This window comes from Centrocercus urophasianus, unplaced genomic scaffold (assembly GCF_019232065.1).
Source record: "Centrocercus urophasianus isolate 14NV4802_14NV808 unplaced genomic scaffold, USGS_Curo_1.0 seq_30, whole genome shotgun sequence".
NCBI classification, from domain to species: domain Eukaryota; kingdom Metazoa; phylum Chordata; class Aves; order Galliformes; family Phasianidae; genus Centrocercus; species Centrocercus urophasianus.
The window spans coordinates 4,909,683-4,933,231 of NW_024884867.1; the positions used below are offsets into that span (position 1 = coordinate 4,909,683).

General features: G+C 46.1%; 1 protein-coding gene across 1 annotated transcript in view; it reads left to right on the plus strand.

The window, feature by feature from the left end:
* The first annotated feature begins 103 nt into the window (after positions 1 to 103).
* Positions 104 to 23,549, plus strand: part of TTC28 (tetratricopeptide repeat domain 28) — a 91,402-nt gene continuing 67,956 nt past the window's right edge. The window contains exon 1 of the mRNA XM_042828884.1: positions 104 to 179. Coding sequence (XP_042684818.1) covers positions 153 to 179 — 27 coding nt within the window. The 5' untranslated portion in view covers positions 104 to 152. The remainder of the gene's footprint in view (positions 180 to 23,549) is intronic.

Consider the following 23,549-nt stretch of genomic DNA (forward strand, 5'->3'; position numbering starts at 1 on the left):
GGCCCGCTCCTATGGCCCGCGCGGCGCGGGCGGCTGCTCTCCCGCGGGCCCGGCGGCGGGGCCGGGCAGCATGAGCGGGCGTTGCGGCCCCGCCGCGCTCGTCGCCGGCACCCGAGCGCGACCTTGATGCTCCCTGTCCCTGCTCTACAAATATGATGAAATGGCAGCCCCGGAAGAAGGTGAGTGGCGAGGAGGCTCCGGGGGCAGAGCCCCGCGGCGGTCCCGGCCCTTTCCTTTTCCCGTCCCCTCCACTCTTCTCCCCGCGGCGCTGCCCCGTCCGCCCGCACCGCTTCTGTCCCGCTGGCCCCGCCCCGGGCTGCCCCCGCTCCCCGCACCGCCCCGTGCCAGCGGAGCTGGGGCTGCGGGGCCGTAAATCTCCTTTTCGGGCCGTTTCCTAATATGGCTGCTTTTTTGGAGCGGAGTTCGCAGGGCTCGGTCAGCGGCTGTGTCACGCCGTACGCAGGGTCTCTCTGTCGGCGCGCTGCGTTTGCAACGCGCTGCGGCCGCGCGGCGGCTCCCGGACTCGGCGCGGAGCGGCTTTCAGGCTCACTTGGCACCACTTTTTATTGACATTCTTCTAAGGGAAAACCTAGCGAAGTGAATGTGCGGTGCCGCCCCTCCTCAGCTCTGACCCCTGCTCCTGGCAGCTGTGTGCTATTAAACGTTTTCTATGTTGGTTGTTTGTTGTTTTTTTTTTTTTTTTTTCTCTTGGAAAAACCTGCTTGAACCAGCAGGATTCCTTCTTTCTTTGTAGCACGATGTGTGATACTGTGTTTTACATCAGGGAAGAAATAGAAATCATATGTGAAATGCATGAGAGCGTCTCTCGTGTTAGTGCTGGGCACTGGAAGGAGCGGTGCTGTGGTGCATCCCGAGCAGAGCCGCTCCGCACCGCCGTGCCTCACCTCCATCCCGCCTCCCTGACGCTGTTCTTCAGTTCATTTCTAGCAGACAATTCCTTGTAGCGAGAGAGAGGAGTTCTTGTTGCGAGTCATTGTGTCTTCAGCAGAATAAATAGATTAAGGTTGAGCTCCGGTGGGGCTCCAGTGCTATTTCTGAACCTCTCTGTCTCTTCCTTCAAATTACTTTTGAGATGTCCACAAGCTATAGATTTTTACACGTCTGTTTTTTACTGTTTTCAACTGAATATGCACTCGCTCTGTGGTTATGGCTATGGAAACCCCCCCAGGCCATAGTTACAGCAGTATCGGCTGAACTGCTGCAGTATTTGTCTTGGCTGCTGGCTGGGCTCCTCGACTCTGGAAGATTCCGTTTCGGGTGTCAGGATTCACTCTGCAGTGTTGGCTCTCTGAGTGCTGAAGTCACTGTGTCAGATGGGACTTTTTTCCTCTGAGTTGTTGGTGTCCACCAAAATCCACGAATTGGATTTTGGACAGCCCTGTTTGATCGTGTGGAGTTTTCAGATGATAGTTCAAATCCATCTCAGCTATGGAGCATCTTATTAGTCTGAGCGTAAAATAATTCCTTCTCTTGCTGCGATGTGACGGAAACTTTGTTCATGTTGGAATAGGTTCTGTTTTCAGCCGCAGTATTGTACCAATAAAATCTCAGCAGAGATGGAGTTCTTGTCACTGCTGCCAGCAGGCTCACGTGAGCGCAGCCGGGGTTTCTGCTGGCCCGGCCTTTGTAGTGCTGCAGTCATGTGCTGTACAGAGCAGTTTCAGGAAAATGACTCATGCAAACCACTCAGCAACGGCACTGCTGTTCCATTTGTTAATAGGAAGATCGATACCGTTCTCGCAAAACGAGAAAGCAGATTTGGTAGCTGGTGTTCCTGCAGCCCTTGGTTGTGTACGGCTGCTGGTCCCTTCTGCCAAGTGACTTCAGGAGGCTGTTTGTCTGCCGCTGCCCTGTTGGAATATCCAAACAGGAGAGCTGTCAGTCTATGAGCTGTACTGCCCAGCTGTGTGTGCTGCTGTACTGAATCGGGAGTTTGGTTTGATTTATTAGATTTGCACTCGTATTCTTTTGCTTTCCCCTGATAATCTTTTCATGAAATGTTGAAGGTGTTTTGTTCATTGAAGAGTTTTTGTTTTTACGGTTATTAAAACGTGCTTCCTTGGGGTTGTGTGCAGTTGGCTCATCCTGTGTATAAAGCTGAACTCCTTTGTTTGGTGGTTATCAATAGACAGCTGTCACCTCGTGGTGCACAGGGCATGCTGGTGCCTTCAGCTGACAGGTGAGGGTGCTGTGTGCCGCCCTGCGGTGCTGAGCCCTCTGCTCCCTGTGCAGGGCAGTGCTCAGCACTCACTGCAGGATGCTGCCCGAGGGCTGGCCTCCACCCACCCCATCCACTGGGCTTTGCAGAGATCGATTGCTGTTCAGTTATGACTGAATGGGACAAAGCTGAAATCACAGACTGACCACATCAGGTGTGAGCTGTGTGAACAAGCCAATACATCGCGAATAGCAGCATAGCAATCAACAGCCTGCCCCTTTGTTACTGATCTGCGGAGTAATACAGATCTGTGTTATTTGCTTCAACCTTGGATCTGTAGTGTTGTATAATACGAGTGCTACACTGGGATTGTAAATACATGCTCATGAATGCACCAGCATGTTGTGTCCTGGTCACTGTTCCTTTTAAACAGCGTGTCGATAGGATCCAAAAGCTCAGACTTCCTTTTAGACTGCCCTTGTGCACCACGAGTGGCTCTGTGTGTCCGCTGTGTGACTTAGCCTGGCCATCACATCCACCTCTGCCTGATGGGGAGGAGCTCTTTACTCCCTGCGTGGCTCACAGTTTTCTATGAGACAATCTCTGTTTATTTCTCTAGAAACAACAGAATTTCTTTTGCAGCCTTACTCTTGTTGGTATTTGCGCTTGTGTGGCGTGTCATGCAGAAGCACTGTTGGGAAAACACACTGAATGCAATCTGTATTGTATCGCTTGTAAAATGTCACAGGTTGTGGAATTCTTTTCCATGAGGAGCTGAATGAGCCGATTCCTCATCGGCTGTTGTGCAGCAGTAACCTTTTCCCACTGTGCTGCGTGGTGGAATGAGAGTTTTCTGTAAAATAGAGAAAAAGGACTGAGAAATGCGTGCAAGACACAATAATTTCTGCAAAAGAGCATGAGCTGAGCTGACCCCAAAGCTCCTTTCTGTGCAGATGAGTGAATCACAGGCAATATAGGCATCGGCTATGTGAGGATTTAGTGAGGGAGCAAGTGCTCTGGTCTTTGTGGGTTTGCCTTTCCAGCTCAGGGATTCTGCTCATGCCAGGTGAAAATGACTGATGTTCTTCCTTTTTTCTTTCAGTTTTGAAGGAAGAAGCCTTAGGAAGGAGGCAGTAAAGCCTGCTCTCAGCCTTGTCTGAGCTGTAGGAGATGCCTGGTAGGAGGCTGTAGAGGAAAGTGAACAAGGCTCTTCTGTGTGGCACGTGGGTAGATGAGAAGCAGTGGATGACAGAATACTGGAAATTCTGATTAGGTACAATGGAAGAACTTGGGGAGAATGCTAACCCTGCATACTGCAGTGAGGAGTGGGCAGAAGAAGAAAGCTGGTCAGTGCTGGGACTTGCTCACAAAGTGTCTCTGTTGATGAGGTATTGCCAACCCCTGTTGAGAAACCTGTGCAGTCCTGGTCAGCTTTGCCTCACTCCTTGCACTTTATGATGGAATGTGACGCTCGGTTTGTAACTGTAGGGCATTTCAGGTTGGATATTAGGAAAAATCTGTGAAAGAGTGTTTGGGTGCTGCACAGGCTGCCCGGGGAGGTGCTGGGGTCTAGGAATACTGTAACAGCTGTTGCCATTCTTGTCCAGGTTGCCCTAAAAGAATGCATGTCAGAATGCTGTCTTCAAACCTTGGAATTAACCAGCGGAAAATAATTCTGTTGTATAAGACTCCCTTATAACTTCATTTTCCTTTGATTTAGCTTGTGAAATTTTAGGTCACTGAAGATGGACAATTTGTTGTTCTTATCAGAGATCAACCTGTATTCTGACAGAGCAGAACTGAGGGCTAATCGGTGCGATGACAACAAGCAATTCACCATGAAACAACTCCTCCTGTATTTCCTAAATAGAGCATTAGATAGGAACGCCTTTTTATAAAGGCTGTACTGAAGAGTTTCAGAGTACAAGATAATTACTTGTAATTATGGAAATTTCTGTAAGGGAAATTGTCTTAATTTGTTCCTGTTAAGGAGTGGAATTGCTCTAGATGCAGCATTTGAATCCTTTTAGGAGATTAATGCAGTCTCCGTACATTACCCGCAATCGTCCCGGTATCCTGCTGATACATCTAACATCACCCTTTTAATCTTGCTCATCCACTTGAATTTCTGTTAAAAGAGTTTGTTTTAGAGGAAGAAGTCATTGAGATGCAGAAACTGGGCCTATCTGTAGCTGTACTCTGACTTCTAAGGAGCAGCACGCTTCTGGCCATAGGCACAGCACAAAGTGACCGCAGCTCTGCAGAGTGAGCTGCTCCCTCAGGTAGAGCTCTGGAGTACAGTGTAACACTGATGTATCCTTAAGAAGAGGAGAAGAGTGTGAAGCAGGATCCTGAGGCTGCTGGGCATCAGCAGGTAGGGCTGAGACTGTGCCATAGGAATCCAGGCTTGGCTTTGGTCTGTTTGGGGTTCTGTGCCAGGGTTATAGCTACCCTGGAGCTGCTGCTGAAGAACCAGGGAAGGCTCTGTATCTGGGGATGCAGAGTTGTATCCAAACCAGCTGCTTGCATGATGCTCAGTGCAGCTGTTGTGCAGTTGTCCTTTATCCTGCTCGGACAGAGAGCTGTATTGGCCTCTCCTTGGGCATACACTTGCTTGGAGAGGGCAGGCCCTTTAACCTGGGTTCTCTGATGTAAAAGTGGGTGAGCAGTTCTTCGAGTTAATCTAGCTGTGCTGGGGCTTCTCATCTCTGGCACTTCTCTGACAGCTCTGCTGATACGAGACCTGAATAAAATCAAGCAGTACTGGGAGCTGGCTGTGGGAATCTGCCTCCTCAAATTAATTCTGATGCTATGTATTTGTAGAAGAGCATGCCAAAACACATTGTGTACTAAACTGCCATCAGAGCAATAAAATAGCAGTCTGATCTCACGGTGAAGTAAGCAATTTTTCTTTCATTTTTTCTTTTTTACCTTGTCATTATTTTCAGTTACTCTCAGCTTCTACCCTGCCAGGAGATGAATATCAGCTGAACATCAGCTTGTATACCTTGCAGCCCAGGACCAGAAGGCAAGGCAATTACAACGTTAATTCTTCCAAATATCTGTGTTTCTATGGTCAACTTTGTCTTCTGACTTCCTTCAGCAAACACTGGTAATGCAGAATAGCCATCCACCTCCCATCGAGATGAGGGCAAGGAGCTGGCAGTTCTGCCTTCTCTGAAAACGGAATTGCACCTAGCCAGCCATGAACTAGCCTCCATAAAACATTCTACTATTTTTACTCTTAAGTGGCAGGAAGAAGGGACTTAGGAGGCTGATACATAAAATATCCAGCTGTGTTATTCATGTTAATTAGGACTTTGCAGACTGTTAGGAGTTGGCACCATCCCATTTTCCATTTAAATGTTAATCTGTTATGGTTGGAGAGCTCTTTCTTGAATTTTTGTGTTGTGAATCGTAGAACTTCCTCAGATGGAGACCCATACCTGGCATGTAGTGAAACCCCGCTGCCAGTCTGCCAAAATGTGAAGCACGTACCATAGCATCCCCACTCCCAGACCTGCTGCATTCTTGGCATGTCCCTGGTACCTTTCTGCCGCTGGGAGTTCTGGTTTCATAATTACACCTGTGAAGTACTGAGACCGTAAAGCTGTGAGTTCTGGCATAGCAGGGAATTTCTTAGCCACAAGTACTACTATTGTTAAATGATGTTACAGGACTTTGAAAAGTAACAGACATTGGAAATACAGCTTCCATTGTTGTGATCTTATCATCCCAGTGAGCTTTGGTTGGTCAGAGTCCCGAGCACAGCCAGCCAGGCCTTCTCACAGCAGTCAGCTCTGTGTTGAGAAAAGCAGTTTTCCTTTAAAATTCAGCATTTGCTCTCACTATTTTGCAAAATGAATGCCCACTGTTGGAGCCAGCAGTTGTTGAATTTGATTAGACACTTGTATGCCCTCTCATTGGCTTCTGGACCTGCTTGGTGGTCACTGTTGTAGCTGACATTTGTGAAAATAAATAATAAAAAAAAATTGTCATTAGGCTTCAATGTCAATTCTGTTGAATTTGGTCTATTTATTCAAAAGAATCATTGAAGAATTGTGTTACAGGAAATTCCTCGCTATCTCCAATTTCCTTTGGACGTCAGTAACAAATTGTATTATCAGAGAGGTTTTTATTCTCCTGGGGAGGCTTTAAGATAGTGCCCAAGGAGATGGGAGAAGAAAAAAAATGTGGCTGGAATTTTGTTTGTTTATAGATATTTATGAATGCTGATGAGATCCCCTGAGCCTTCTCTCATCCAAACCGAGGAGTTGCAGCTCTTTCAGCCTTTCTTCATAGGAGAGAGGCTTCCGTCCCTCCGTCATCTTTGTGGCCCTTTGCAGGATTCTGCAGTGTATCTCGTGCTGGGGAGCCCAGACCTGCCCCCGTGCTGCAGTGCTGAGCAGAGGAACACTCAGCTCTGCCCACTTGCTGGCAGCACTGCCAGGATCACAGGAGTGTGGATGTGAACACAAACAATAGCATTGCCTCTAGGCAGTGCCTGCAGGGATACCGCTTCTGCTTTTGTCATCAATAAAGCCATGACAGCCTCAGCACTACCCGGTGATGGCACGTAACAGTGTTGCGCTGAGTACTCCATACCTCCGAGAAATGTACCTGGTTATGAACCCTGTGTGGAAGGGAACTCAAGGCTGTGGTACCCAGCAGTACATTCACGTTCGTCACAGGGAGCGCACACAGTGTCCTGAGATAAACGGAAAGGCAGAAGGTGCTTTTCAAAAGATGAGGGGAGGCATCACTGGGGCCAGCAGTTCATGCAGACCCCTGATGCTGGGATCTCTGCCCTCGTGTCTGCAGAGCTGCTGCTTTCAGAAGGTCTGGGGCTGAGCTTTGATGTAGAAGGAGCTGAGAAATGGTTTGGAAGCAACGTTTAACTTCTGCCTGGGATGTCTGAGATCCGATCGTCGCAGGAAGGAAGTAAATGTCTTTTCAGGAAGTGAAGCAGCTCCTGCAGCCAGGCATTCCCATCCAGCTCCTGTTTCCTTCGGTATGCCAGCAGTTATTAGCTGCACAATAAAGAATAGATTTTGCAGGTTGTATGAAAGGCAGATTGAGCTGTAGGGTATTTTGCACTTATTAAGAAATGTGCTTGAATGTGAGCCAAACGCTGTCATTTCCCTTTTCATCTATTAAAAAGATACATTAACACTGTCAATCAGCAAACTTCAGAGGTTAGGCAAATACAGTCAGCATCTGCCAGTACAATCAAAGATTTAACACATCTTGGTATCAAAGTCACATTAGAGGGAGAAAATCGCTGCACAGGCACAAGCGCCAGCTGTGCTTCAGCTTTGACTGTGAAGGAGTACCTGATATTTTGAAACGTGGAGCATTTCCATTGTTAAAAACCAAGTGTGACCCCTCGTGCAGTGGTTGGGAAGGAAGCCTGGTGCTCGCTTGTCATGCATTCTTTCTGTTGTAATGAATGTTATTAGGGCCAGCTATTAGAATGTTCACGATCTTTCAGCATTAGGTCACTGTGTCGCACATCGCACTGCAGCTGGTTGCACGATGATGTGGGTTGTTGGTTGTTTCTTTTAAATACAGATGTCTTTTTTATATATTTTCCTTAATTCCGTATTGTGTGTAGCTGGCAGGAATTAAAAGCGTTCTGTGGGGTCTGTGTGTTGCTTTCCTCACTAACTGGCAGTGTTCTCTGAGTGCAGCAGCCCAACCTAAAACTCGTTTGAGCTTCTGGAGAAACTCCCATCATCTTCAGTAGCCGATGCCCTACTGATGTTATACCAGCACTGCTGGAGAATGTTAAATAATGTTCTGTTTCTAACAGTAGCTTAAGCATAAGGTCTTGTCCTGTTTTACCTTCGCAGTCTTTTAGGAAGAGCATTGAGATTTTTATTTTGGATTTTATGTGTTTTTTTTTTTCAAATAGACTCTAAGAGAAATCCAACAGAAAGTGAGGGTTTTCTTTTTCAACTTTGTTCTTTAAAAAGTAGAAGTCTCAGGAGTTTTACGGTAATTAAAACTCTACAGTTTAGTGGCTTAAAAGAGATCACTTGCTTTTTGTTACAGAACAGTAACTGAGCTTGGGGAAGATAACATTCTGACAATGGAGTTCGGAGGATGAAGGCTCTGGGACAAGAAGGGGGAGAATGGCGATGTCAGTTCATTTCAAGGATGGTTACTGTCTGATCCACTGTGCTCTTCATTCTCTGATCTGATGCTGAGGAAATAGACAGTATTTCATGATTTTTTAAAAGCAGCGAGTTACTCTTCTTTCTCTACCATTTAACTTGTTACTGCATCAGGAATACAAAGCTCTTGCACCGTTGTTTTTTATGTGAAAGTGTTTTGTGAAGCCAGTGATCTCCATGCTGATACAATGATGCCCGTTTCCTACCCACTAATTAAGAGCTAGAGTAATTGTGGTTCTATCAGCGGTGCTGAATGTTCACTGTGACTTTGGGGGTGGGTGGTGAGGAGCTGTTCTGTTCTGAGTGCGTTCCTGCTCTGGAGCTGGATTGTTTCATTTATCCTGTTTGGAGGATAGGCATCATCTTCTGCAATAAAATTGTAAACATTTTACAGCACTCTGAGTTACAAGCACTTTAGCTGTTTTCAATGTAAATGGCATAGGATTATGTACTTGATTTGTTATAATTCCTAATTCCACCTACCTCAGCACTTTCTTGGCGGTTAATTGCGTCATGGCTTAGAGAAGCGTTCCACAAATTGCTGCAGGCAGCTTTGCTGAGCTCCAACACGCTTCCTTTGGTTACATAGCAATTCTGGGATCGTTTGTAAGGAGGCACTTAGTGGCCCACTGACTTGTTCCTTGAAGTCCCCTCTGCTGAAGGTTTGTTGTTCCAGAGCATGAGAGTGTGCAGTGTTTGGAGGGAACAGACCTGTGCTTTGGTGGGTGCAGAAAGCTGTATTCCCAACCATCAGTGCAAACACCCTGACTGAAAGGCTGACAGACACTGCTGTGATGGGCACCCAGGGAGTGAATGTGACTGGGCCAGATTGTCATCTGCTCCCCAGTGAGGTGGAAGAGCTCTCCCTGGGAAGTTAATGATGGCAGCTGCATCAAACTGACGTGGTAGTGGAGCCAGCTGGTGCTGAGGACGGCCGTGTGCTTCATTAGTCGGGTGACTAATAAGCAGTTTTTGTAAGCAGAGATCTAGTAAATGATGCTTAAGTAAAGAAGGAGAGCGTGGTAATCCTGCTTGAAAAGTCAATCTTCCTTACAGTTTCTATGTAGAACAGTCTGCTCACTAGAAGTTAGCTTTTCCCTGTTTCTTCTTCAAGGCACGGGAGCAGGCTTGGCAGAGAAGGAATGTTTTTTGGGCCCCCCTGTTACAGACCAAGAGTCTTGGCAGCAAAAGTACATACGATCTGCTTCACCTGAGACAAGATCTCGATGCAGACATGGCTGTAACTTGGTGGTTGTAACTCTGCTTAAGTTTGAGACCCCCACTGCAGGCTGGACCCTTATTATCTTATTTTCTCTTTTTCCAGTGTCCAAACTATGAAAGCATTGGCAACTGCTGTGTCTTCTACATGGCTCTGTTTGTACAAAGCTTGGCTGTCCTTCTCAAAAGTCGGTGCAGAATCAGTTGCAGATGCTACCTTGTCAGGACTGACAGCTCTTTAGCTTGCTTTCACGTTATTTCTTCCTATTCCACTTCTGCTGTTAGGAAAACCATCTGTGATAAGTCTCAAAGTCAATACTTAGAGCCAATCCTTTTAACTTCACACCGCAAAATCCAGTGGGCAGCTACTTGTGAAAAATACAAGGCACGATGATGCTGTTGGTTTGTAGTGGCCTGATCGTGTTTTTATATTTTTACATTATAATCTCCTACTTGAGCATTTTTATAAGTGCCAGCATTACAGTGGAATTTCATAGCACAGGTTGTGCTTTGAGCTACGTTCTTTGCCCTGGTGACAGTGTCCCTCATCTCCCTAAACGAGCATTTTTGAAATGCTGGCCTCCTGGCATTACCAGCGTTTCTTTTTTCACATCAGTGTCTGTGAGCAGGTCATCGTTGGGCTCTTGCATTCTTGGTTGGTTCTGTATGTGGCTTTAAAAGCAGGAAATGATGAACACCGAATGTTAAGAATTACTGCAGCCCAGAGAGTTGCTGTGTGTAGTAGGTTGGCTGATGTGAGTAATGCTTCAGAGGAAAATTGGACTGAAAGATGCAGATGGACCGCGTGTCTCTGTCTGCTGGAGAAGGCACGTCTCCTGAGGCATCATTAAAATTCTTTCCAATTATTATCACAATATGCAGCAAATCGTTAAGTGTGATAGCTGAACGGCAGGCATATACACAGAGTGGGCTGATTGAATTTAGATTTGTGACTAAAACTTCATGAATTCACAGTTGTTACAATACATGCACAAAGTGAAATCTGCCACTCCAGGTGCTGATTTATTCTTTTGCCCAATTTTGTGGGCTTTTTGCCTGAATTTTGTTGCCTCTTTGTAACTCAGATTTTCCTCCAAGGTCCTGCTCACCACAGCAGTTGTGGTTGTTCTGTGATGGTCTGTGGATGCCCCTCTTAGGGAGGAGCTGCATGGCTTCTGGTGGCGGGACAGCTGCAGTTCAGGTACTCTTCATGCAGAGCCTTTGGCAGTGAGAATCAGTCTGTTGTTTGCTTAAAGCATCTAAGGACTTGAGGCATAAAAGATTGATTAACTGCCAGGTACGGCGTTTACTTCTTAAATAGGTGAATAGATTTTCTATTTTTAATCTAACTGCATTAATCATCTTAACACTGACTGATTAATGTTTTTGTTCCAATAAACAGCTAAAATTAGGCTTCATGCCATTATAGGTGTTGTGTTACTTATGTTAATCTGTAATCTCCATGCAGCCTTCTGTTTCACTGTAGCATAAGTGGCCCTAGATCTTGCAGATACCTCCACAGGCAGTGTTGGTAAGATGAGGGAATTGTTACTGCTTTGTGCACAGCCTGGGGCTTCTGGAGTTAATACTGGAAAACCTGAACATCACCCCAAGACAATCTGTGCTAGTATGTGTGTACTGATTCATCCCTTTGGAAGCAAGGTATGCCTAGTGCCGTTTGTTCAACATGTCAAATTGGTAATTATCTTAATGTCAAGCTCTATCTCCATTGTCATCTGGATTTTTGATCTGGCTGTCTTCAAAGGTATACAGGGGGGTGTCCCAGCTCCCTGTGTCTGCTCTTTGACTCACCATGTTCAGCTGAAATCCATTCGAAAGATGCAGGTTCTGCTGGAACCCAAGCATTCAGCTGCCCAGGACTGATTTTCATTGAAAAATGATGTTCTCATTGAAGTGGCATTGAATCCTTTGAAGGGTGCAGCCCATGCTTCTTGGACAGTTTGGAGGCAGGCAGCACTGAAGCTGTTGACTTGTGCAGGTTATTTAGAGCCACCATCAAATCACTTGTCCCTGAGCCACCTGAACCTGCTAAGAAGTCCTTGCCCTGGGTTTTCTGACTACAGCCCTGCAGCTGGCTTTTCTGCTCTGGGCCCTCATCTGACCAGAGTGGTGTGAGGCACTGAGGCTCAGTGACGGGCTTTGTTATGGACCAAATTTGACAGAGGTTTTCATTTCTATTTATCTCCAGTATCTCATTTAGACACAAAGCATAGACAGCCAGACTGCTGCAGCTGGAACGCTTGTTGTTTAGTCTCCCAGCCCTGCCATCATCAGACCCATAATTTCTCAGGCAGCAGTTTCATTGCAGTCTTGGCTGCCATGGAGACGCATCACCAGCGGCCATTAAAGCAGCGCTGAGATGGCGGCTCCTGCTGCTGTGATTCCGATCGTTCTGCTTCTGTCAGCACTTCTCTGCTCCGAATCCTGCTTTGAAGAATTCAGTCTCGTAGTGCAGTGTTTGTGCCCTCCTGGGCATGCAGCTTATGGTTGTACTGCTCTGCAGCCCAACAGAAGTTTGCTCCCTCTTCCTTCCATCCCTTTTAATCACTGAAATGCAGCAGTGGGAGATGTTTCCACCATCTGGCTTTTGCATCAGGCTTCTCCTGGCTCTCACGTGCAGCGTGTCAGGGCAGGAGATCTGTGTCCTGCTTCAGGAGTGGTGGTGTGTGCAGGAGGTGGAGCTGTGAGGGGTGACTGCAGGGGTCATTTTGGGATGAGTTGGGGCTCAGCGTGATCCCTCTGCATACAATGGGAAGTCCTGTAAAACAGGGCCCGTGGGTTATGATGAAAGCACCTTCCTGTGGTATCGATAAGGAGAGAGAGTTCAGGTTTTGCTATAGTTCAAGTATTTACAGATCAAGCACTTAAAAAATTCCAATCAATGAGAGATTAACGTAGCATAGCTAGAAGAGCTTTTGAAGGAGGAATACGGAGCAAAGTTGGGATCCTTTGATAGCTTTGTGTTTTCACGTGTTTTGTACCAGCACAGGCTTTGGTGTTCCTGTGTGATCGGGGAACTTGTTTAGCTGCCAGACACCCGGCACGACTTGGCATGCTGAGAGCTGTCTGCCACAGGTACTGCTTGGACACAGCCGTGAGGAGCGCTCTGGAGATGCTGACTTCCTTGCAGACTCTGCTTTCATGGTAACCAAATATATACTGTTAATGGTCCTACAGGATATTCCGCTTCAGTGATGTTTTCTGTGCCAAAAGGGCTGGTACAGATGTTTGTGGAGCTGTATGTTCATCAGGTCAGTGAACCATATGCAGATTTTGTGCATCTCTGTGACCTGGATCGCTTCCCTGTGAGATGGGTGGCAGAAATACCTTGCTGTTCAACTCTTCATTTCATTAAAGTGTGCTTGCCTTTCCTGGAAACATGCTGTGATGCCTCTCAGTTTGTTGGTCATTGTACATTTAAATTTAGCCATGGGAAAGCATTCTTGTCTGTCCTAGGAGTCTGGCTGACCTTTTCCAATTGAGCAGCCTGGTACCGAAATGAGGAAAGCTTTGTGCCCTTCTTTCCCCCTTTGTAACTCAATGACACTGCGTGGTGTCCCCAAACACCCAAACTGTCAGGTCTTTCGTTATCCTTAGATTCCCTGCATTAGAATTAACTTCTACTGGTTAATGATCTTGAGTACTCTTCAGTACTGGCACTGGTATGACCACTTCTTTGAAGCCATCAGTGCTTATATGCTGCTTCTTTGTTCTGTTCTCAGCTTTTTGTGCCAAAGAGAAACAAAAGCAGCCATGACTTCATCTGGTTCTGTTCCTTAATGAATTTCATTCCTTTTCCCCATATCCCAAGTTCAGCTGTGCACTTTGTTTGGTATTATTCCTCCTTCTCATTTACAACCTGCTTGATACAGCCAGTTGGTGATGGCAGCGAAGTTCAGGACTGGCCGTGGCAGCTGGGGAGCTGAGTGTTCCTGCTGTTCTGTAGCAGGTCAAGAGAAGAGGCAGAAGCTGGAGCATCGCTGTAGAGTGGTTGTAATAAAAACGTGTGAAAGTAGCATATGGAACACAAATTTGTTCTTCATCTGTACAAGGAAGTTGTCTGCAGATCCTCTGTCTCGGGGGCTATAGAGGAAGAAATAAAAAAAATAAATAAATACTGGTATATCTGGAGCAACTCTCCTGTGCAGAAAGGCTGAGGGAGCTGGGCTGCAGAGCCTGGAAAAGAGAAGACTGGGGAGAGCTCAAACTGCTGCCTTCCAGTACTTGCAGGGTGCTTACGAGCAGGAGGGGAGCAATTTTTAACACGGTCTAATAGTGACAGGACATGGGGGGCTTTAAACTAAAACAAGGAGATTTAGGTTGGAAAATCTTCACTCAGAGGGCAGTGAGGCCCTGGCAGTGCTGCCCAGAGCTGTGGGTGCCCCATCCCTGGAGGTGCCTGAGGCCATGCATGTGCCCTGGGCAGCCTGAGCTGGGGGCAGCCAGCACACGGCAGGGCTGGGGGATCTGTAAGCTTGCCTCCAAACTCAGCTGTTCTGTGAGACTGTGATATTGGAAAACAGAAAAGAAATATTAAACCATGAAGGTGTGTTTTTGTTATACGTGCTTCCTGTGCACTGTGTCCAGTTCCACAGACGGAAGATGATTATAGAAGGCAAATATTAGTCTCCTTTCAGTCCCAACCTGCTATACGCTAACACACGTTTTCTGTCAGCTATCCTATTTAAAGACGAAATAAAGAAAAGTTTGGTTTTAACTCAATTAGCACCAAGTCTGTGAATTTAGAAACTCCTCAGAGCTGTCCTTGAGTTACTGCTTCACTCGGGCATTGGTGGCCCCTTGAGGCTCTCCTGCTGACAGCACTCTTTGGTTTCCGCTATTGTGCAGAAATGAGCAGAAATATTAACAGCATCGTCTCCCTTCTGTGCTGCCAGGTGTGTTATCAGTGCGAGCAGGGCTCGTATCGCTCACTGCTGAAATGCGGATGCTGCAAGTCGATCGTTTCCATTTCCATTGTGTTTTCTTTCTGCTTCTGCTATCTGGTGTTCATGAGACAATCCCGTCTTTGTGTCGGTGTCACGGTTTAATGCGTGGCTGCTGGTGACAGCAATGCGTGTGGAGCTTGTGAAGTCTCTGCAAATGAGTTTGCTCGCATCTGTGTGAACAACCGAAGCCAAAGGCTCTCCTTTCTGAGGATTAGAATCACATCATTACTGGAGGGAGTTCAGAGAAGAGTGAAAAAAGTGATTAGGGGCCTGGAGGGACTGATGTATGAGGAAAGATCAAAGCAGCTAAATTTGTATCATTTGGATAACTGACAGCGGACGAGGAACATGAAAGTCTGAGATTATTGAGTGTGTATTAACAGGGATGGGTTGGGGAGAGCTTATTTAGGCTTGGGATGCTGTGGGGGGAATGGGAATACATTAGCAAGGGAGAAACAGCCATTAGAGTTGGGGCAGTATTCAAACAATAAGGGTAATTAATTGTCTCTTTCTCTAAACACGGTGCCTTAAGCTCCTGCTTTTTGATTTGCTGACCAACAGAAACAAAATGCTCCAAATAGAGGCAGAAACGTAACCCTGAGATTGGCAGGAGAATCACTGTTGGGCTGGGTGTTCCTTTGGCCTCGGGGGCCCCTGGGTTAGGTGGGACTCGCCGAGCAGAGCAGTGGGGACACGATGAGAAGCAGGCCTTTCCTGGCCCTCCCGTCAGGATTAACACAATCAGGCTGATAGAGGTCATCTGTCTGTACCATTTGTTCTTCTGCAGTTATCTGGGATTTCAAAAAATAAGTACTACACAGGGTCAGTAGCCGTGTCACTTTGATGCAGAGGTTTGGACTGCAGCCTAGATGTAAAAGTGGGATCTACGACTTTCTGAATAAGCAATTGCATGCTGTTTTCCAAGGCTCTGCTTTAAAAATACTCCCTTCTGCCAGGCATCCTGTTCTCTTGCATCTCATGGCAGTTAGATTCTTATTTCTCCTGTAGTCTCGTAAGATGGTGTAGAAATAACGTTCTGTTCGCCCTTGTGCTAGTTCTCAATCCTGCTTTTTTTCTTTTCCCTCTGTATTCCTGAGTACTTTCCAACTCCATCAGCTGAACGTCACTGACACACACCCAGCTGTGGCTGCAGAGAGCAGGTTGTGAGCCCTTCTTTTGGCTCACGGTTATGGTGAAGTACTGTGGAGCAGACCTTGGGGAGGCAAGTTGCCTTTCCTTGGAGGAGCCGTGCAGTTCAATGACTTGCTGTTAGGGCTGCTCTGTTCATGCAAACAACTAACAACTTGTATTTCTGTGCTAACGGAGCGTATTTTTAACGTAGCCAACAGCACTGAAGAGACCTGAATGCTGAGTAGCCCTATGAGCTGAATTGAGTCCCTTCATTGAGGTGATTTCACTGGATCACGTAGGCTCTGCTGTTACAGAAATGAGATTCGCTTCATTATAGTGTCAGGATAACCCCTGCTTCATGTTCTATCCCATGATCAGCAGGTTGTCTCCAGAGGCAGAGCTGAGTGCCGCTGCAATAGTGACTCATTTGGAAGGAGTACCTCTTGGTAGTTAGAGGCAGCGTGAAGCCATGTCTGATGCAGGCAGCAGGTGGGCTGTTCATTGCCTAATTGCCTCTGGGAGCCCAGAGCCAGCAAAGCCCTTCTGGTTAATCTGTGAGGCATGAAGTACAGGCCTTCCTATGAGAGCAAGAGGGATTTTCAGGGGAGAGTTGGCTTTGAATGACTGAGTTATCGCCTAGGGAAGGCGGAGTCCCTGCTTAGTACTTCTTCAAAAGCCCTTCGAGGGGTATTTGAAGGAAAGGTGATTGTTGTCCCTGGAGATCACAAGGTGCTGGGCTGAAGGTTGGTTCTGATGAAGTGCATGACAATGAAAAGAAATGCGTGTATGTCAGAGTTGTGTGAGGCTGGCAGGCTGACTGCTGGGTGCGTTTGAACAGCATTTGTGCAGAACTGTACCCATCGTTGTCTCGCAGCGTACAGCACTGCTGAGCCTTTTTGCTCTTTGGGAGAGTGGGAGGTTGCCTTCATAAAGCCATGCTCAGTTCACAGGCAGGAGGGGCTCAGGAGCAATCAGGTAGATGGTGCAGCTCTGCTGATGGCCCACTCACACCAGCTCTCTGAGTCATTGCAAGGTACAGTTTTTGGTGTCTTCTCACCCCCACTGCGTACGTGCATTTATGTGAAGGGAGCATGAAGCAGGCTGTGTAAGGAGTGCCTGAGAGTCGACATGTGCATGTGGAGTGTGTATTTAATAGAGAAAGTGCATTCCCTCGCTATTGTGTATTTCAGGATAGGGGCTTATTGATTCAGGTGCCTGAAACAGTGATGCTTTCAGGATGAATTTCCTTTGGGAGCAGTAGTGTGAAAGGGCAAAGGGGAAATGATTAAAATTTAAACCTTGAGAAGCTGTTGAATTACGTTGTCATTTTTCAAATGAGACTGTATGACTGAAGGAAGAAACGTTTTGGGCAACTCCAATCTGTTTTTAACTACTACATCCCCATCTGGGGTAGATTGCTGATAAGAGGCCGTGGAGTTAAATGCTCTGTTTGGCACAGAAATGTCAGTTGGTTGGAGATTGCTGTGTTTGTTGTGTGTAGAGGAGATGCTCTCACTGAGGACACTGTGGCTGTCGGCTGCTTCTACCCTGGTTTACTGTAGCAAATTTCCAGTTGCTTTTCAAACACACAATCGCAAGTTGATATGTCAGCATGATTGTTTGATAGCTGCTTCTCTCAGCTTTCCATCCCCCAAAGAAAATTCTACTGTGTGAGAAGTCTTACTGACCAAAAAGAACAAGCTTTTGCTGACCCGAGCATGCAGTGTGAACACACCTTTGGACACACAGCTGTTGGGTGAGGGAATGTGCAGAGATGGTCCTGACTTCTTACTGAACGTGGGAAACTGTCACTGTTTCTGTCCATCTGCTTCTTGTTGTTTGTCTGTGCCACGTGCACACGGACACAGTAGCCTGGAATTTCCTGTGTGACGGAGGAGGAGACCAACAAATATTTGTATTTATACTGCTAAAAAGAGACATCCTGTTTTGTTACATGTTTGTCCTTGGCTCCACAGTCCTTGCTGGATGAGAGTGTTGTACCTAAATCAGAGTCTGAAAAGTAGAAGTAACTGTTAAGATCAGGAGCAGAACTGAAAACAGGGACTGTACAAAACCTGATGGCTGCTGAGTCCAACAGGCCTTGGCATAATAGGATGTGGCAGAATGTATTCGTAAAATGTTTTCTTTTTGTTGTTTTATTTCCTGTAATTGGCTGGAAAAAGGCAATGTGTTGATGGTAGGGGAAGAGATGATGTATACAAGGGATGACTGGATACTGACTGCCGGTACACCTTCACTTTTGTCATAGAATCATAGAGTGGCCTGGGTTGAAAAGGACCACAATGCTCATCCAGTTCCAACCCCCTGCTGTGTGCAGGGTCACCAACCAGAAGCCCAGGCTGCCCAGAGCCACATCCAGCCTGGCCTTGAATGCCTGCAGGGATGGGGCATCCACAGCCTCCTTGCGCAGCCTGTGCCAGTGCCTCACCACCCTCTGGGTGAAAAACTTCCTCCTAATATCTAACCGAAACTTCCTCTGTCTCTGTTTAAAACCATTCCCCCTTGTCCTATCACTATCATCTTGTTCTCATCTTGTCGTCTTGTTGGTTTTTTTCTGTTTGTTTGTTTTTTAGTATTTTAGTACTTTTTCAAAACAAAGAAATGAGGAGAACCTCACCATCCCTTCCCCTAAAATCCCCCCATTTTGGGGTGGCATGGTTTTTCAGCAGCATTAGTAATTGAAAGGTCCTCAGCAGGAGCTGTGGCAGTCAGGAGGAGCTGATATCCTTCACCCTTGGTTGACAGATAGGGGGCCAAAGGCACACAGCTTGGTGGGAAGATTCATGGCTCTTGAATGACAGCAGGGTATTATGAATTCTCCTCGTTATTTTACTTGTTCGGAGTGTTTCAGTGCTTTCATGCATTTGCTCTGTTTCTTTGCCAAAATTGTTGACCTGTAGAACAGAGCTTTGAGAAGTTAATGTGAATCTGGGCTCAGAGATACCAGCTCGTTCACAGCTCCATCAACTTTTCATGGTCTTGATTCCAACGGGAGCAAAAAGAGTACAAAATACATTTTAAAAACATGTTGATGCTTAGTCACCCTGTCTCTTGCATGTTTAACTTAGTTTTTTCCTTCATCTGGTTCCTGAGTATGTAGCAGGAGCCAAAAAGTCGCTTTAAGTCATATTATATGATTGTCTTTTTCGCCTGTGAGACTGTTAAATTGGAAGGAACATGGCTGAGATGTATAACCTGTGACTGTATTCACTGTGAAGTGCAACTTTGGAAGTAAATCTCTGCAAGGGGATTGAGTTACTGTGACTTCTCGTGTGGTATAAACAGCGTTCCTTTAAATTTACATCAAGCAGAGCTGCCATTGCTTACCAATCTAATGGAAGCTTTGGTAATTGCTTTTGTAGGTTCCATTTATAGATCAGACTTCTATGACTAAATTTAATTACTTACAGCTGAACCCAGTCGAAGTAGTAAGCTCAGAATAACCTCTGCCATGCTGCAGTGGAAGCAGCACATTCTCAGAAAAAGGTGTTTCCCAATTGTTCTGTATTTCAAATAAGAGTTCTCTCTTTTGCTTATTGATGGTACAGTTAACTGGAGAATGTAGCTCTGCAGAATCCTCCCAGCTAATGCTATGAACCACAATGACAGGCTGCTCTCCTGTGACTGATGATAAGGAATGTAGTGTGGAGCTGGTTACCCCAGGGAATGTATGACATTATGTAAGTTCACAGTGCTCATAAAAGACATTTTCCTTTTTGGATACTAAGCAAGGTTCAGCTTCGAAAAGCAAAGAGCCTGTCTCATAGACAAGTGACAGTGAAGTCTCAGGTGTGTTCAGTGAGGAAGAAAGAAGGGAGCATCTGGTCATCGTTGCTGATTTCATTTTTCACCTTTCTCTCTTTTTCAAATAAATAGAGATGTTTCTTTAATAAAACCAACAGAAAACATTATCATCAAAGCCAAGCGTGCTCTATATTCAATATATTTTTTCTTCAAATAATCTGATGCTGCACAAAATTGGTGTAAGCACAGGTGGAAGGGGACATTCATCAGTGAGTTGCCCTTCCTGCAGGAATGCTGCAGCACACAGCTCTGCTCCTGAGACGCTGCCCTTTCTTCCCAGAGAGGTGCTCAGGGGAATAGCTCAGCTAGGAAGGATTCTTCTGTCATTTAAAGGATGAACTGGAAGGTAATTACTTATGTCACCACGTCAGTCGGTATTGATGTGGGCTGCGTCAGCTCTGTTAGATGTGGATCAGTCTTTGGTGGTTGAGAATTGATTTAAATCCTGCCAGCTTTGCTGTGTTTGGTGTGTACTGTGAATTTATGTTATCTATGGCAGATTCCCAAGGCAGTCTGGGTTGTGCTGTTTGACCCTGTTGCACATTTGGCCACCCTGATCCTCCTCTCTCCCATCCTCAGAAGCACTCTGCATCAGAAGCATCTCTTTTTTTCCTCTTCTTTCTCCTCTTTTTTTTCCTCTCTTTTTTTTTCTTTTTTCCCCTTTCTAGTGCTTGCAGAGTCCAGTGCTCATCGTTACATCTGATAAATCCCGAGATGTATCTGGGGCAACAGAATTAGTCTGAGGTGATTCATGTGTAGGATGAGAAGCAAAAGACCAGTGGCTAATTTATACAGCTCGAGTCTTCCAATCTGCTCATCAGCTGTACTTATTTTCTCAGTATCCTATTCCTCTCCATACTCCAAAAATTTAGGATTCTCAAAGGTAGTGATGAAGATTATTTAATAAAGCATGAAGTCTGTATCCTGAATAAAGGATATGTTTGCAAAAAAGCCATTACTGAAAATACATGGCACTAAAATGCAGCCAGTCGTGCATTTAGCTCACAGGACTGTGCTTAGGCTGTAGGTTTTGGTTTAATGCCACAGTGTTTCTAGGATTTTATGAATACTGCTAGAAATAGGAGCAGAGATCAAAGGTGTTGTTATGCCACGAGGACGTGGGTGAGTACTGTGTGATAGGAGAGGGGATTCTCTGTGGGTTTTTTTGTTTGTCAGGTGTAAACTGCGTTTTCTTGATACAGTACAGCATAGCATGGGAGAAAAACTCTATTACAAAGCCAAATATGTTCTTTATTTCTAGGACTGTGGGCACTGTGACATTTTCAGATTCTTGTCATAGTTTGGTAGCGCTCTGCTCCAGGTTTACATACATCAACATCATTAATTTGTAGGGTTTTCCTGCAAGCCAGCTCCCTTAATGATCAGATGAGGAAAGTGGGCTAGCTGCTGCAATTAGCCAGCTCCTCAGGGCTGCCATGTGTAGTGCTCTGAGGGCAATGTGAAGTCAACCGATGCATCGTGTTTGATCTCGTGTGCTGCCACACTGCATTTAAAATTGTCTCAGTACTTAAAAAGTAAGATCAAAATGGAGAAATGTGGAGGGTTTGTAGAGCCTTAAGTTGTTCAGCTTTAATATCTTTGAGAATAAATGAAGTAGCATGTTTGAAGGGATTAGAGAGGATTTTTGAGAGAAGGTAATTGATTTAGGGACACGTGCTCCTTTATTTAAGGCAGGATAATGCCTTCTGGCTGGACTGTGCTGCAAGAAAAGGTAAGTGTATTTTTTACAGAATCATAGAATCATTAAGGCTAGAAAAGACCTCTGAGACCATGCAGTCCAACTGTCCATCCACCTCCAATAGTGCCCAGTGGTCACATCCCAAAGTACTACAGCCACCCTTTCCTTAAACACCCCCAGGGACGGTGACTCCACCACTCCCTGGGCAGCCTGTGCCAGTGCCTGACTGCATTTCTGAGATGTTCTTCCTAATATCCAACCTGAGATATTCTGGAGATGTTCAGTGTGGTCTGTCCCTTAGTACCTAAGTACTGTATTTATATGTGTACGAGGATGAGAGGTGCTAGCAAGGAGTTCACAGAGCAGCAAAGCTGACTACGTTCAGGCAGCAGTCCAAAGCTGCAGTGATGCAATGTGATGGAGTCTGCACGTATGTATTGATAGAAGCATAAATGAGAGGGGATGGGGGGAGAGTGTGTCAGAGCTGGAGTGAAGAGATGAATTATGAAGTGCAGAATTATTAAACTGGTGAAATGTGGGTGAAAACAGGCTTGGGATGGCTCCTCTGTGTGAGGAATTATACAGCTTATTAGAGCATGACCATTGCTGATTTGGGATTTACCTGTTGCAGCCCCTAACAGTTTGGCACCTCCTGGTCAGTCCAAATACTCTTTGAATGACAAAGCAGAGGAGTGCAAGGCAACTAAAATGAAGCAGTTGAGTAGCAGGGAAATAATTTAAAATGTACTGCTTTCATGCTATCTCTTGACCCTTTCGGGGCAGTTCAATAAAATCTGGTAGTTTCTATAGCAACTACTAAATTACTTGGTGCTTCAGAGGTCTGGGATAAAGGAGGCAAATCAATGTAAGGAAACTCAGGGTCGGTGTTTCTCCCTTTTGTGTTACAAGAGTAGTGATCTGGCAGAGCTACGTGTGACGCTCATCCTGAAGAATTTTTCCCACGTTCACCTTAGCCAAACAGATTTATATATTTAGTGTTTCCACAGGCTGGATTTCCCTCCTGTCCCTATCGTTGGCTTTGTCCTTCTTGGCAGGCGATGCTGACTGAGCAAAGTTGGGATGACTGCAGGCTGGGAGGCAGCAGTCCTCCAGCACAACTACGCCCATGTTGGGAGAGGGAGCTGCACCTGCTGGTGTTGCCAGAAGTGACTGTGGGTGGAGGTTTGGTGTAGGAATGATGGTCAGGAAAAGTCCTTTTGAGTGTTCCGAGAGAAGTGGCAGAGCTGCAGCTCTGTGTGGTTCAGAGCATCCCTCCAAACATCCAGGCGCTCCGTTTTAATGTGTCCCTCAGTTTAGTTGCTTTGGCCTTCTTAAAGGATAACAGTAAATTCCACTGTTGGTTAAGAAACAAGTCATGACTGTTTCATAGATCCACTTATGCTGGTTGCATTCTTGACCAGGAACTGTTAGTCCAGCCACTAATTGTCTGGTCATTCAGAAGTGATTATTTCTTCTAATGCACACTGAATCACAGAATCACAGAATCACAGAATCACCCGGGTTGGAAGGGACCTCAAGGATCATGTAGTTCCAACCCCCCTGCCTAGCAGGGCCACCAAACACACACATTCAGATCAGGTTGCCCAGGACCCCCTCCAACCTGGCCTTAAACACATCCAAGGACGGGGCATCCACAACCTCCCTGGGCAGCCCGTTCCAGGGCCTAACCACTCTCCTTGTATAGAACTTCCCCCTAACATCCAACCTAAATCTTCCCTCCTTCAACTTGGATCCATTTTCCCTAGTCCTGCTGTTGTCAGCCCTTTTGAAGAGTTTACTCCCTTCCTGGGTGTAGGTTCCCTTCAGGTATTGATAGGCTGCAATGAGGTCACCCCGCAGCCTTCTCTTCTCCAGGCTGAACAAGCCCAACTCCCTCAGCCTGTAACACTGGACTTGATAAAGTTGATTTTTTGGTGGTGTTTTGTTGGGGGCCTTTTAAGAGCTGCCCGTTGCTGAGCTGAGATTCCTGGGTCCTTTCTGCAGTGCTGCTCGTTTGCTTTGTGCATTCTTGCTGCGCTGTGTGCCAGGCCAAAAGTTGTGCATGCATTTTTAGAACTGAAATGAAAAATGCGTGAAGTGAGTTGGTGATGTGAATGGAGATGGTAGAGCTCCTGAGGAAGAGGATTAGAAACACTTGGTTGATTTTCTTTGAAAGGCGGATTCTCAGGGAATGTCCTCTCTACTGTGTCACGAGATTGCTTCTGGGACTCATCTCCTTGCTGAGTAGCTCAAATCTGCCTGCAACAAGCAAGAGCAGAATCAGAATTCCTGAGGTGAGGCGAGTATGCATCATCTTATGATTGTGCTTACCCTGTTCCTAACCTCACTGCTAA